Source organism: Tenrec ecaudatus, chromosome 10 (assembly GCF_050624435.1).
Source record: "Tenrec ecaudatus isolate mTenEca1 chromosome 10, mTenEca1.hap1, whole genome shotgun sequence".
Lineage (NCBI taxonomy): Eukaryota > Metazoa > Chordata > Mammalia > Afrosoricida > Tenrecidae > Tenrec > Tenrec ecaudatus.
Window position 1 is genome coordinate 38,189,189 of NC_134539.1, and position 15,600 is coordinate 38,204,788.

A 15,600-nucleotide genomic window follows, 5' to 3' on the forward strand; every position below is an offset into this window, starting at 1 on the left:
AACCACTACAGTTTTCACTAGTTAGGCAAAACTACTGCTTGGTCTTCAGAGTTAGGGATATTTGAGACTCGAGGTTTCAAGATTATCTCAGGACAATGAAAATCTGAAATTCTGGTCAGCATTTTACCCTCTTTGACCAGCACTGAACTAGGGCATACTTGAACTCAAGTGCTCAACAGTAGTAGCCAGGTTCCACCCAGTCCATTTGGTCTCCATTCCAACTCAGTGAGCTGCGAGCTGCTCTGTCACATTCCCAAGGCTGTGAACCATTATGGAAGCAGACTGCCACTCGGGTTCGAATGACTGACTTTCCTGTTAGAGGCTGCACTGACACACTGACACCGTTGTCAAAAGAAGGCTATGCCATCAATGCGAGTCCATCAGAACCACGCTCTTCCTTCACGTCCATGTGTCAACTATGCGGAGAAAATGGAATCATTCACAACTAATCTTTGTGATGTTTACCCATAGCTAGTATTTTTAGCAGTAAGACAAGTTGGTTTATTATAGTAAGAAACCACTCTTTCATATCCAATTTAATACATGTCAGTAATGAATGTTTAAGGTTGTAATTTTTAAAGTCTTACTAAACAATACTAAAACAAATTCAACATTTATCATATTTTTAAGTTTTATTTATTAGCTATCTAAGAATTTCTTATATATTGGAAAGTTTGTCAGAAAACCAAAATGCTTAGCAGATATGGGCACTATTAAAGTTATGTTTTAATTTCATTAGAACTGACAAATTTAATGTTGAATTCCTTCTACAAAAGGAATAAAGTGTAAACCAAATGCCCTCTTTAAAAATGATTGTTTATAGTTACAATATTTGATACAAATATAAGATTTGTATGCTGTACTTAAAAACTAGGAATAGTTTAAATTTAACTTTAAAACAAGGGAATTGTTGAATAATTGCTTGTTGAAATACGCCACCTGCAAGATACTAACTATGTGAGCTGACAGTGTTACTAAACCCTTAATAAAACTCACGTCCACTCTGGGACTTGGAGGGAGACTACTTGGAAACGGGGTCTTTGCAGACGTAACCAAGTTAGCTAAGGATGGACTCTTATCTATTCCCATCGATTGATGTCCTTCGAAGAAGAGCTCAAAGACACACAGAGAAGCCACGTGATGACAGAGATCCAGTGATTAGGATACAAGCCAACAAACCCCAAAGACTGCTGGCTGACACCAGAAGCCTCCATAAGGCCCCAGTCATGCAAAGACCTTGCCCTGGGACCTCTAGCCTCCAGAACGCATGAGAGAACATCTTTCTGTAGTTTACCCCAGTTTGCTATTGCCCTAGGAAACCAATACAATCAATTAAATTCTGTTTCAATCTTACTCAACCTTCAAGATCTATGAAGATTGTCCTCTTTTAAATTGATGGATCTGTCCTATGCTAGACTTAAAAACAAACGTACATTTATCATTCAGGATACGGATTGATTCTATTCTACGACCTAGACTGTTTCCTTCTGTTGTAGATGGGGTGACATGAGCCAGAACCAACTCACAACAAAACCCCGTGGCACAGCTTATCACTGAACTCCTCTTTCTATCCAGGATTGTAAGCCTTTAGCATAGGATCTTACCTGACATTACTCTCACCTCTAACATCATCTCACCAAGACAATCTTTGTATCACAAAGATTTCATGAATTTAATAACTATCTGTTATTTTCTAGATGTGCCGTTACCTCAGTTACATCCCAATGATGTAAAAATTGATCGAAGTCCGTAAGGTAGAGAAACACGGGGGAAAGCTGTGTCTGGACGACATGACGGACCCCTCGCAGGCTCTGAAGCCAAGTCAACTCCTCTTTTGAAAACCCTAATGAAAGTAGAAAGAAAACTGATCAAAATTTTAAAAAATAGTTTTTAAAAGCCCAGTGATATGTGCTATCAAGTAAAACTTTTTAAAGCTCCATTTTCCCTGAGTGCCTCCTTTAATAAAATGCTAGCACTGGAGGCAGTTGATGTAATAGAAGTATGCACGCAAAACTGTGAAATGATTCAGTCACTTCTACAGCAAGGAGCTATGGCAGCTTTCATCATTTAAAAAGGGGAAAGGCCTAACCCTTCCAAAATGTAATAGATTTGAAAAGCAAATGGACAAGTAGGAGCACTGCACTCATTTTCCATAAACGCACCAAGCTCTGCAGACCCTTCAAGTATTCTTCAATTGCTGTCTCACTAAGCACAAGGGGCAAGAGGAGATCCGGACCATACTTGCATTTCATCAATTACACCTTATTTAAAGTTCACACTCCCTTATCACTACTATTACTCTAATCTACATGGGCAACTTGCCAAAGTTCCTTCTGAGAAGCATCTCTCAGAATCACCCGAATATTATTTATGTGGGTTCATTTGACTAGCTGCTTTGATAAATTATGATCACCCTACTTCCAAATAGTCTGATGAGCATACATCACACTACTCTCCCTGGTCTAAAACTCTTCAGAAACCTTTTGACGAGCACCAACCTAAAGTACACCCAACCCAAATATATACACTCAAAACTTAAACAAACATATACAAGTTTGTATTTTTAAAATACTTCTCTTGCTTGATCTAATTCCATATCAGAACCTGTTAAAAACTTTCAGGTGCTAATTAATATTTCCTAATTTAAAAATCAGAAATTTTCAAAAGATCAATCAAGCATAAAATGGAAATGTTAAAACAGTACCATCAAATGAAAAAAGATACAATAATTACAGACCTAACATGAAATGTCTAGACTCAATTTAGTAATTTTGCTTTGAAGGCAATGGCATGTAGGACATGGTTAATGTAAATTGGATGCTCCTATGCTCCTCATATACAGTTGAAAATTTTAAATGTTTAAAAAGACATTCTCAAAATAAATAAGTAAATAAATGTATCCTCTGAGCCAATCTCTTAAGTCGCGTGTGCACAGTTCCCCATAAGCAAGAAGAAGCATCTTAAGAAGCAAGGCTGAGGAGGAAATGAAAATACAACTAAGCAACACTCAAACACTCCTCCAGGTTTTGCCATGTATGAGAGATCCAGAGGAATTTGTGCATCAACCTGTCTGAAATTGTAATAGGGTACAAATACTCCTTCAAAGACTTCTGTTTACTATCATTAATCTGGCAAGTGAATATGGTTACCTGTCAATGTAGAAAATAAGAAGCTAAAATAATCTGCATCACTCATTAACCCGTTTTTAACCGAATAGTTCCACCCAGAAAACGATGACCTATAAGAGACAATGGGAGAGCTATTACCAAAGGAACCAAAGTAAGAACAATACACAATCGTTTTCTCGTATTTTAAAACAAGTCTCATTTAATAGCTTAAAACAAAACTCATCATTTGTATTGTTTTCTGGTTATATACGAGGACTCTGGAACCACAAAAACCTCAACATATACTAAAACTTTACATTTACAGTTTAGTAAAACACACCGTTGGCCTATATATGTGGTAGAACTTAGAAAATCTCCACTCCATTCGAAGGCTCCCCAAGAAGTAGAAATGAAGTTCTATTTCTCAGTAGTAGGTCCAGCTGCTACGTTGTTACACATTTGGTTTTCACAGACATACCTGAGAAATTAAGTTTAGACAAGCTCTGACTTTCTTTCTAACTTAAGCAAAAGTATCTTAATTAAGCAAAGTATGGTTCTGTTTAAAGCCACGATAAGACAAAGAAAGAACTGTGCTCCTATACTTAGCAGAGCTGTAACTAGGCCTGTGAGCACAACAGCGCAGCTAAGGGATTGACTTGTGGGAACAGCTAACGGTAAAGCAGCTTCTCATTAAATGAGGATCATTTGGTTTCTGCTATGAGATCCGTTTCCAGTGACACCTTTACAATCTCCTCTTAAAGGAAAGGCTAGAAATAGAGAGCAAATGTCACCATGGATACAACAAAAGGGCTGAGAATGAGCAGATTCAACAAGTTGATTACCTGTTTCATCACAACCACCTGAAAAAAATGTCAGCCAAAACTAGGCATTTCTAATTCAACGGTAACACTATTTTCCCATTATAATCATCGTATTTCAGTTTACTAATGTCCTAAAAATTACAAGATGAGAAATAGTGGAAAGACCCCTACTGAGTATCATCCCAAGGCTATCATCCAGGAGTGAAGGGATAGCCCTAGTTAAGTGGTGATTTAAAAAAATAATCACAGTGAATGCTCAGGGAAAAGGAATACAAAAGCTTGATTTAGAAAAATAACATCCTCTTGAATCCAGTGAGAACAGGAAGAATGGAATCCAGTGACTAAAATGGGCAGCACACTGACTTCATGAGTCTGTTTTGGCAAATGATAGTTTATCCACTTTTCCAAGACTCTCTGGCAACCATCTATATTGCCCCAACCAGGATAATCCCCAGGTGAGAGTTCTATGTGAATTCTGCTGACCCAAGAGGAGTAAACTCAACACTCCAGATACCAGATCAATAATCGCCCTACCGAAACCTCCATAAAGCGTCTTAGTTCATGCAATTCTTCCCTCAAGAGATTTACCAAACGAACACTATGCCTGGTTACCAATAAACAAGGACAGGAAGGATGCGGACTGAGAGAAGACACAGACATGACTGTGAAATTATAAACATATCACACATTAGGAAAAACATAAACTGCAATAACTATAAATGAGTGGGGTAAAAGGATAGGAAGGAGCAGCAACTCTGAGTCCAATATTTACAACCAGAGAGTAAAGGAACAGTTCCTAGCAGATGGGCCTTTAGCACGGGAGAAGATTGGTACACTGCGGGGTAGCCTGCTCTGAGCCACCGCCTCCCTGCTACAAACAGCAGGATGTCACAACTAAAAAATTATGCTGACCTTACTTCAAAGGCCAATTAATGTAACAAACATCTAGAAACTAGCTTCCTCCACAACCTTTACCTACACCACAATTTAAAGAATAAAACTTAGGGAATTAACATGGCAACAGTGCACATGAGTGAGACTGGGAAGCAAAAATAATGTTCACAGTAGACTGGAGATAAGGAAGAGGTTGGTTATTTTATACACAGACTGGAGGCAAAACCCAAGATGTGAAACAACTCAGCATTCATATGAAGAAAACAAACATTACGTTCGTTCGGAACCTAGAGGAAGTAAAGTTAATGCCATCAACCTTAAAAGTTCAAAAATCCTGATTCTGTATTTTTTTAAAAACATTTTATTAAGGGCTCATACAACTCTTATCACAATCCATACATATACATACATCAATTGTATACAGCACATCTTCTGTATTATTTTTTTAAAGTAAATTGGAAAATACATCTATAAGTAGGAAATTCTATTAGTAAATTCTGAACAAATACCAAAATAAAAAATTTTAACTCAGTGAACATCTAAATTCAATGCGATGCAATGCTGCTTTTTATTAAATGATTAATGAACATTTATTATCTCTATTTGGGAATTAAAGCTATTTTCCAAATTTTACCACCTAGCTCCACAAAAAGAAAACAAAAGCAAGACTGACTCTCAAATATCCTTGTCAAAAATAATCTAAGCCAAGTGGATCATAAGAATCGCTGAAAGACTTAACTGCAGCTTTGAAGGCAATCGATGAGAAAGCGTCTTCCTTACTAGAGTTAAATGACAGGAACAGAGTGCCCTCTACTGGAAACTAATGAAGACAATATCATGAGTTACATAAAGGTTACGATGGGCTTCAGAAAGTTTGCGAAAAAGTGGAAATAGATAATAAAAAATATCCACAAACTGTCTAAATTCCCCCTCCCACTGACTGTATACAGCTAAGTAAATAATTTAATTTTTAAAGGCCTGCCATTACTAAATGTTTAAACCAGACTGGAAGCAGGATCTTTTATTTCTAATAAAGAGAAACATGGGGAATAAATATTTCAAATATTTAAGAGTTTCACCCTCGAGACTCTGTGATCTACCTGAGAACTAAAACAATGTTCCTGCAAGTTGACATTACAAAGACTACTACTGGACAGTCTGAATCACAATTCCATGACTCGATTTTAATCACACGATTCTCCCTGCTTAACTTAGAAGCAATCCTATCTGCCCTTAAGCCAAGCTATCTACACAAAGCACTAAACTCAAAACAGACAGTGAACTGAGTCTTACTCAGAGAGAAGAGTTGTAATTGTTGCATTAAAATTAAATAAGAACATCAAATGAGAAATAGCTCAATCAAAAATGGGCAAAGGACAGCTCACAATAGCAAGAAGCTGGAAACAGCCTATCAATAGAAGAGTGGATTAAAAAATTCTGGTATATACATACAATGAAATAATACACATTTCTGAAAAACGGCGATGAAAGCATGAAGCACTCAAGTCGTGGGGGGATCTGGAAGACGTCATGCTGAGTGACGGCAGTGAAGCACCGAAGGGCAAATACTGTGTGCGTTCACTGCAGTAGGGACACGCAGCAGAATGGGCACAGCTCAAGCTTGCAGGCCTCCAGTCTGCTGGCCGCGGACCAGAGAGCCGGGTAAAGAGCTGGGCCAGTGTCAACATACCACACACCATTCGCTCCAGGTCAGTATAGTCTAAGACACTTAACCAGAAAGCACGGGATCACAACAGCTGGGATCAAATGCACAGGGGGGAGAGGGGAAAGAGAGGAAGAGAGGCTATTGACTGAATGGTAGCCATGTGGTGAGGTCTCCCAGAGAGGGAGGCTGCCCTTTAAGAGGGATGTGGCTTACTGATGGGAGGTGCAGTGTGGAAATGGGGAAGGGAATTGGTCAAGTTTGGGGGTAAATAGGGGCATGTGAGTAGAGGGGAGGGGAGTGTGAGTTAACCTAGAGGAGAGGAGACATTGAGGATCCTCTTGGGAACATCAAGTGGGGAGGGTCTTTAGCAGCGTGTAGCAGATGGGCAGAATAGACCTTGGTCTCCTGGGGGTATATCAGGAACACAAGCAGGATGTTGTAGAGTACTGGGACACTGAAGTGTGCATCCTCGGGGCACGTGGCACACTCCAGAAGCTGCATCTATGAGCCCCCCATACGGGAACCCCACTAGATGAACTGGAAGCTACCTCAGACACATTTGTAACCAGAGGACTTCAGCCAGCACACACAATGGTGTCTTAGGAAACAAAGACAGCTATACAAGAGCAATGCACTATTGGTGGGCAAACCAAAATTTGCTACTACAAGGCTATGGTGGCTGTATTAAGAGATGTATTATTCCAACAATCTTGAGATATCACTCTGTTATATTTTGCTTAAGCTTGTGTATATCAGGATATATCTCAGAGGTCAGGTGCACCACCATTGGGGGTCACCGTCTCAAAGCTGAGTTTGTTTGTTTTCAGTAAATGAAGTTGGGGATGTTGAGCCCACAGGGAAAGAAAACATAACAGGAGTAGAGGGGGGGACACACAATATAGAGGGTTGGGGAGATAAGAAAGAGATGGTGACAAAATAATAATTTGTAAATTATCAAAGGTTCATGAGGGAGGGGGGAGCAAAGAGGGAGGAGGAAAAATGAGCTGATACCAAGGGCTCAAGTAGAAAGCAAATGTTTTGAGAATGATGATGGCAACTTATGTACAAATGTGCTTGACACAATGGATGGATGTATGGATTGTGATAAAGAGTTGCACGAGCCCTGAATAAAATGATTTCAAAAAGAGATGACATCAAGAAGTCCAGTAAGAAAAAGTAATTTGGAAACATATTGAGAAAGCAATTATACAAATTGACATGATTGAACTACGGAACGATAGGACATATGTATTAATTCTCAAGTTCCAATAAATTATATATATATATATATATGCAAGCATAGATCCAGGAATGAGTCTGGGCTCACAGTGAATCCTAGCTCCAACTTAATAATTAGTTCCTATATAATGGCTAGGCTCAAACTCACCTTCATGTAATGATCAATGAAGATAAGGTGCTACAGCAAAGTGTGGTGAAGAAAGCAGATGGTGCCTGGCTATCAATAGGAACAGTGTCTGGGGTCTTAAAGGCTTGTATTTAAACAAGCAGTCATGTAAGTAAGGAGTCAACTAAGTCACACAGAAGCAGCACACCAGCCTGTGTGATCCAAATTTGTCAATTACAAAATTCGAATATAGTATCAGAGCTAAAATTATGAACACCCAATTTGCAGAATTCTATGGAGGACAGTCAGCACCAAAGACCCACCTGCAGAATAACCAGACAGAGGTGCTGGCAGATTCGCTCCTAGCCAAAAAAGTAAGAGTGCTAAACAGCCTTACTATAGGCAGAAACCATAGTAATCTTGATTACTGTATGTACTTGAGTAAAAGCCAATCCAATTATCAGCCGAGGCACTTAATTTTACCACAAAAAAATGCATTAAAAATGTGCTGGAAAAACTCGGCTTATACACACATATACACAGTATACTGAATTAAACTCCCTACTTCGCCAGTTGACCTCGTCATAGACAAGACTTGAATTTGTTCTGGATGCAAGCATCTTTTAGTTGTTCCATGACAGAAATTTCTCTCCTGGCTTCTTTAATGTTACTGGGTTTTTCTCCCTCTCACGCATTATTTCTATTTTTGTCTTTATATTAATAATGATCTTACCCTTACCACCTTACCATTTGTTTTCCATTGTCTTCGGTTAGGTTTCCCAGCTGTGAAGCACAGGAGTATAGGTATAATAATACCTGATAACAAGGTGTTATAGGGAATGCATGGTGGGGGGGGGGGCGATAGGGAAAAGGGATTTGGGGAGTAAATAATGAAAAGGGGAAAGAGGGAGGAAGCACTAGAACTAATCATGATCGCACAACTCAGTTTAAAGGTGATTTAACCATTTGGGAGGAGGGGGTACTCTAATATAGACATGGTGCTGATTGTACAAATCCCTTGAGACGACAATTGAAATATTCAATTGTGTATGTAAACTGCATGCCAATAAAAAGGCTAAGGGGAAAAAATAACAGAGGGCCAGCACCACATGCCAGGGATGATCAATGGTCAGGGAAAGGAGAGAGAGAGGCAGCCAAGATGACAACCAAGGAGCGATCAGTGGGGGCAGAGGTCGGAGAGACGGGAGTAGGAGGGACAAAGAGAGGGAGGTATCATGAAAAGCAGCGACAACCAATTTAACTATGGAGTGTATGATATGTGAATATTATATCAAGAAAACTACTACTAAAAAAAAACAAACTTGACCTTTGGTTACCATGGGTGAAGGAGGTAGAGCTTTTGCTGGGGGGGGGGGCATTGAGTTTATGTTAATAATGATGGTAGATCAAATTAGAGATGGATATCAATAGTGGTTGTACCACACAAAGAAAACAACCAATAAGAATGATTATACATGTAAAAGTTGTTAAAATTAGAAAATGTTTGTTTTTGCCAAAATTGAAAATATATACGTGTTTAACAATGAGTAATGAAAATGTTCTAAAATGAATTGTGATAAAGATGGTGCAACTCTCCCTGATGATTGAACTTGAACTTTTAAATTGTATATGTGGATGAAGTAGCAATAAAACTGTTTTAAATTTTTTAAATAAATAAAACCAGTTTTGGGGGGGATGGGCAAAGCACTTGAACAAGTATCAAAAAAGCATGCAAGACAGCACCTGCCATTATAGACACCAATGAAAACCCATCTCATTCCCACTAGAATGGCAACGATTTAAAAAGGAAACCGAAAGAGTGTTGGTGATGCAGAAACCAAACTCTCATTCATTTCTCATTGGAATGTAGAACAGTCTGATTGGCCTTCAAAAAGTCAAGGACAGAACTCCCAATAGAAGCCAGCAACCCCAATCCAAAGTCCGTCCATACACAAAAGTGAAAGAAGAAAGATAAGCAAAAGCCGGAATACCAATGTGCACGGCATCACTTTTCACAGTAGTGAAAAGGGGGAAACCAGATTGCCTAGCAACAGATGAGTGGATAAAGAACATGTGGTTTATACATACATAAGAGTATTACTTCAGACATAACGAGAAATGAAGTCCTCGTGATGAACCTTGAAAACATGTTGAACAAAGTGAAGTTGAAGAAAGACAAGTATTGGACTTTCTCACTTAAATAAGCATATATATATAGACTAGGGTTTTAGTGGTGATCAGAGGAGAGGGAAATGGTTAAGTCTTGCTTAGGGGCTACAGATTGTATGCTATATGTGGTAGAACCATCTGGAAAAAGCAGTAATGGTTACACAACATCAAGAATGCAAGCAATATCACTGAGTTACACAAAAAATATACAACTAACAAATGTCTCACTGTGTAAAATTTCACAACTACATTGAAATCGACTTGATGGCAACAGGTAGTAGAGCAGTGTGTGGCTTTAAATGTTTTCTGTATTCACACATGACTAGTAAAAGAGGTGAGGAAGGATTATACAGGTAAAATGCAGCTCATGAAAGTATGCTACCTCATGTGTAGGATCCCAATAAGCATGGCAGCCAAACTTGAACTAAGTCTTCCCATGATACAGCAGCGACTTAACCGAGAAAGCAAATCAGCAGGCAAGCTGGGTAGAAAATACACAAGCTGAACCAAGCGTTGCTGAGACTCTGGTGGGAGAATCACCACAGTGCCTTCCTGTGGATCTAGTAAGGTAGACACAGGAAACAAGTTTTAACATAAAGGATATATTTGCATTTCTGAAGATGCTACCCATTTTCTTAAAGGACAACAGTGAACATATTCATTCATTTAATAACATAGTTCTCTTGGGGATGATAAAACATTCTGAAATTGCACAGAGTAGTGGTTGCATAAACTTGTCACTATATTAAAATGCACTGTACACTTTTAATTATAGTGTCCTACAGAACTGTACACAATTTTTGAGTATGTGATTATCTATGTCTCCAACTATATCAAAAAAACAAACATTGCTGTCAAGTCCATTCCAACTCATGAAGATCCTGTTAGACAGAATGGAACTGCCCCACAGGGTTCCCAAGGGTCCACTCTTGACGGTAATAGACTGTCACCACCTTTCCCCATCCAGTGGCTAGTGAAATCAAAACACCATCCTTTCAGTTAGGCAGTTGAGCACTTTAAGCACTGTACCACTATGGCTCCTTTACACACACACACACACACACACACACACACACACACACAATTAAACCCAAATTCCTTGCCATAGAGCTGATTCCAACTCATAGTGTCCCCATAGGACAGAGTAGAACTGCCTCTGAGATACCAAATCTGTATGGGAACAGGTAAGCTTCTCTTTCTCCTGCAGGGAAGCTGGTAGTTTCAAACTGCTGACCTTGTGGTCAGCAGCCCAATATGTGACCCACTAGGATGCCTTCCCATCCCCTACACCCACTACCTCCAACACCGTATATGCTTTCACTGAAGAAGCCTTGGTGGCACAGTGGTCAAGAGCTTAGCTGCCAACCAAAATGTTGGCAGTTCAAACCCATCCGCTACTCCAAGGGAACAGTAAGAGGCAAGTCTGTTTCTGTAGAGTACAGCCTTGGAAATCCTATGGCAGTGCTAGACTATCCTATAAAATTGCTGTGAGTTGGAATCAACTCAACAGATGTTTTAAAAATATTTTTATATTTTGATGTTTTTTATTTTTCAAAATATTAAAGACTGTCAGTTCCAGATATAAATAAAACAAAGTAGTCCCCAACTTACAATTTACAGAAAATTGCTCTTATGACCATCTATTTTTTCCCATGTATCTATTTGTCAGTGGTATATACTGCATACAATGTTGTAGTGCATAATTACTAATGTTATAATTCTCAGATGTTCACTCACATGCTTATAAAAGGGATTACTAATAAAAGGCCCTAACTTGTCAAAACCAACTTATGGTCTCAGAATCGATATACAGAGTTATCAAACTGGAAACCCATAGAGAGTTGGGATTTTCTGTAATGAATTCCATTAAATACAAGCTCTTCATTTGTAAGTAATAACTAATATTGTCTTGCCATCATGCCTCAAAATAATTTTTAAGTACCTAATAAGACATAATCCAGCATATAAAATCATTCTTCTAAAGCTACTCTAACAAATATTTCCTATTGAAAAGGAACGTACTTTGATGTTTTGTTCTGGCAATTTAACCAACTCCAATTAAAGAATAGACAGACCTAAAGAGCTACCCTTAAAAATGTCTCTCCTAAATCAGGGTAGATTCTACACCAGTAAACTATGAAACCCTACCATAGATCCGGAGAGCAGTAGCCTGTAAACTTTTTAGTAATTCTTTATTTGCTCGTGCGGCAGCAGTATGAATGATATCAATCAGTTGTGTTGAGAGCTCGGGATTTCGGCAGCCAAGATGAGCAAGTTGCAATGGTAAACCTGCCAGCCATCGGGACACCACTCGACTACGGTATCTAAGGCCAAGAGAAATGTACAAAATGTTTTAAAAGATAACTGTAATAAATTCAAAACACATTTTTTAACTTAGATACACCACAAATCCACAAAAACAATTTACTGAAAACATCTGAAAGTTTATAAGATGCCAACATCATTTATTCAGCAATATCATCAGAACTCCTGAACTAGTAATGTGGATTTTCCAAGGTTTTAACTGCTCTTAGTTTCTTGGTGCTGCTGTAACACATATCTTAAGGGGTTGGCTTTAAGAACAGAAACTGATTTTCAAATATCAAAAGACATATCTCTAGGGAGAAGGCCCTTATTTATTACTCCAGCTTCTAGAAGCAGCAATTTTTAGGGTTCTTGACTTATATTTGCATCCACCTCTGGTATCAGATAGCACCTCTCTTCACTTGCATCTGTAGGCTTGCATGTGTCTCTATACTGGGCATCATAAAACTTTGTTATCTACCTTACAGCAGCATGGTTTGAGCTGACAGCATCACATTAAAAACTACATTACAGGGGTAATTGTTTGCATTACAGTTTATCTCTATTCACATGTGTAAGTGCTAGAATTCCAATATATACAGGGGAACATAATTCAAACCATAACCACCACTAAAGTAAAAGGTTTGTGTCATATGGGCTCTATCTAAATTGTACACCACGAAGCTCTTTGTGAACTATTAGCCCTGGTTTGGTAGTGGTTATGTGTTGAACTACTAACCATAAGGTCAGCAATTTGAAATCACCAGTTCAAAACCACCAGCCATTCCAAGAAAGCCAGACAACAGTTTCTACTCCTGTGAACAGTTACAGTCTCGGAAACTCAAGAGGGCAATTCTACCCTGTCCTATACTGTCAATAGGAGTCAGCACTGACTCAATGGCAGTGGAGTTTGGGTTTTTAAATCCTAGTAAGTGTTAATTAGTATGAGCATATTAACATAGATGTATCCAATGGAGTTTGACCCTATATTAATGGCTTCAAACCTCGGCTCGTCTAGTTCTTAGGATATCAGCTAAACTCTGGAGATAGTTGTCGTTGGTTATCCTCTAAGAATTTAGTGATTTAAACAGGACCTTGGTGGTCAGGGAGATCTGAACTCAAGTCCCAGTTGTGCTACCTGCTAAATGTGCGACACCTATTTAGCCTAAGCCTCAGTTCCTACTGCAAACCATAACAGCATTTACCGCCCGAATATCCACTGAGGCACCTAATTTTACCACAAAAACTGCATTAAAAATGTGCTGGAAAACTTGGCTTTACTCGAGTATATACAGTACCTTACCGAAGTGCTAGAAAAATGATGTAAATTTTAACAAGCAGCTCTCATAGTAAGGGCTCAAATGTGTCCCAGCAACTGGCTGCACAGCAAGTGTCCTGAATACATAGCTTCTAGTCAAGCATCAATTCCAGATTGCTCCAATTAACTGCACACACTATCAAAAAATTACAGTCTTATGGTCTGGACTGTCTCAACTGATAGCAGCAAAGTGAGCCAGAATCTTCTCCTGGCCTCATTCCTATTCCACGGCCCAATCTGCCACTAAGAGTTCGTGCTTTAATTCCAAATTTACAGAATGTTAAGATCACTATACAGGTTGCTCTATTATCCTTTAGCTAGTATGAATGTGTGAAAATCAGTTTTAAAATGGCTCTGATATGTTCAGGTACATGTATAACATTCCATGGCAATATTCTGCATGTTTCTTTATATTGTTTTCTAGCTTTTCAGAAATCTAAACTGTGTGTGTATTGGGGGGAGGGGGAGGGATTGTTAACCTCAAAATTATTTAATCACCTTTCCCAAACATTTAGAAGGACTGTGGGCTAAGCATGAGCTGCTAACCACAAGGTTGTCGGTTCAAACCCACCAGCTACTCCATAGGAGGAATAGGGAGCCGTCTACTCCCATAAGATTACAGTCCCAGAAACCCTAAGGAGTAGTTCTACTCTATTCTATACAGGGTCATGATTTGGAAACAACTCTACAGAAAGTTTTAGTGTGTGTTTGTGTGGGTTATTTAAGTATTTTAACAGACAGACTACAAAAGAGCTCAGCGAGAGAGAGAAAAAAAGGATCTCACCTGACTTTGTACGACTTCAATTCTTCTTTTTGATAAATTTTACTGAAAAACTTCAGCAACAAAGTCCGAACTGGAAGGAGAAGGCCCCTCTGCTGATACAAACTATATACTGCTTTGATAAGCGTCTCTGTAGCCTCTAAAACAGGGAAAATATAATTTTTAAAAAGCTTTCAATAACCCCTATTTCTCTAAAACCAGTTCTTTACTTTGTCATGGCAAAAACTATCTAAGCTACAGACTGTTAACTCCTGTCTAAATCCGACAGCAATGCTAACACCTACAAGGCAAGCCAATCAGAAAAGACAGCATGCATTTTCCTAGGAGACCACAAATCTCAGTAGGGAAAGAAAAACAAGGATCTTAGAAATGGGCATTAGATGGGAATTAAAAGGAATGTTTTGTCTCAATTAATCTACCTAATTAGGAACATATCAGTCACACTAAAAACCAACTTAATGTACCATAACTTGAAACAAGAAGCACATAGAAACAAGATTCCCTCTAGGTGGACTAAAAGAAAAAAGCAATCAATTTCTCATCGAGCTAGCAAAGAAGTCATTTGTTCATCTTTAGACTCAATGGCAGTATCTCTTAATAATATCTACACTTTACTTCTGCATTCTATGAAAAATCTTATCAATATGTTCCTATGGGAATGATTTGGCTAGCAACTCTTAGGCTTGAGTGTAAATAACTTGATCATATAGAGTATGTATATAAAAACATTTCAAAGCTAGACCCTAAACAGCATGCACAGAGCTCCTCTCTTAAATAAGGGCAAAACTGCATCACATACCTCTGTTTGGTTGTATATGCATTAATCTCCATGACACCCCAAGCAATCTGTTCAGCTGCTTACTATTTAACCTTGAACCATCTTCAAGAGTTTCTGTCACAAATTTCCTTATCATTTCTATCCAATTAGAATCCTTTTGCAAAGTTGAGGCATTTGCCAGGGAGACCATGATATCAGACAGTGTTAAATTAAGTAAAAGATGATCCACATTATTTGAGAGAATCGTGCAATGCTTGATGCTAAAAATAAACAAAATAAACACATCTACAGTGTTATATTTACCATGCCTGTTTCATTTACAATACTTAATCATTGGATCAATAAAAAACTTTGCAGAATTAAGAAATTATTAAGACAGGTGGTTCAGCAAGGTTTAGACTGTAGTTCTGTAAACCA

At 38.5% G+C, this 15,600-nt stretch overlaps 1 protein-coding gene across 3 annotated transcripts in view; it reads right to left on the reverse strand.

Annotated features, from left to right (window-relative positions):
- TEX10 (testis expressed 10) overlaps positions 1-15,600 on the reverse strand; it is a 69,433-nt gene that overhangs the window by 7,728 nt on the left and 46,105 nt on the right. For all 3 annotated transcript variants that reach the window (XM_075560228.1, XM_075560227.1, XM_075560229.1), the window contains exons 6-11: positions 15,205-15,443; positions 14,409-14,544; positions 12,151-12,326; positions 10,385-10,562; positions 3,150-3,238; positions 1,710-1,843 (exon numbers count right to left, since the gene is read on the reverse strand). In XM_075560228.1, coding sequence (XP_075416343.1) covers positions 1,710-1,843; positions 3,150-3,238; positions 10,385-10,562; positions 12,151-12,326; positions 14,409-14,544; positions 15,205-15,443 — 952 coding nt within the window. The remainder of the gene's footprint in view (positions 1-1,709; positions 1,844-3,149; positions 3,239-10,384; positions 10,563-12,150; positions 12,327-14,408; positions 14,545-15,204; positions 15,444-15,600) is intronic.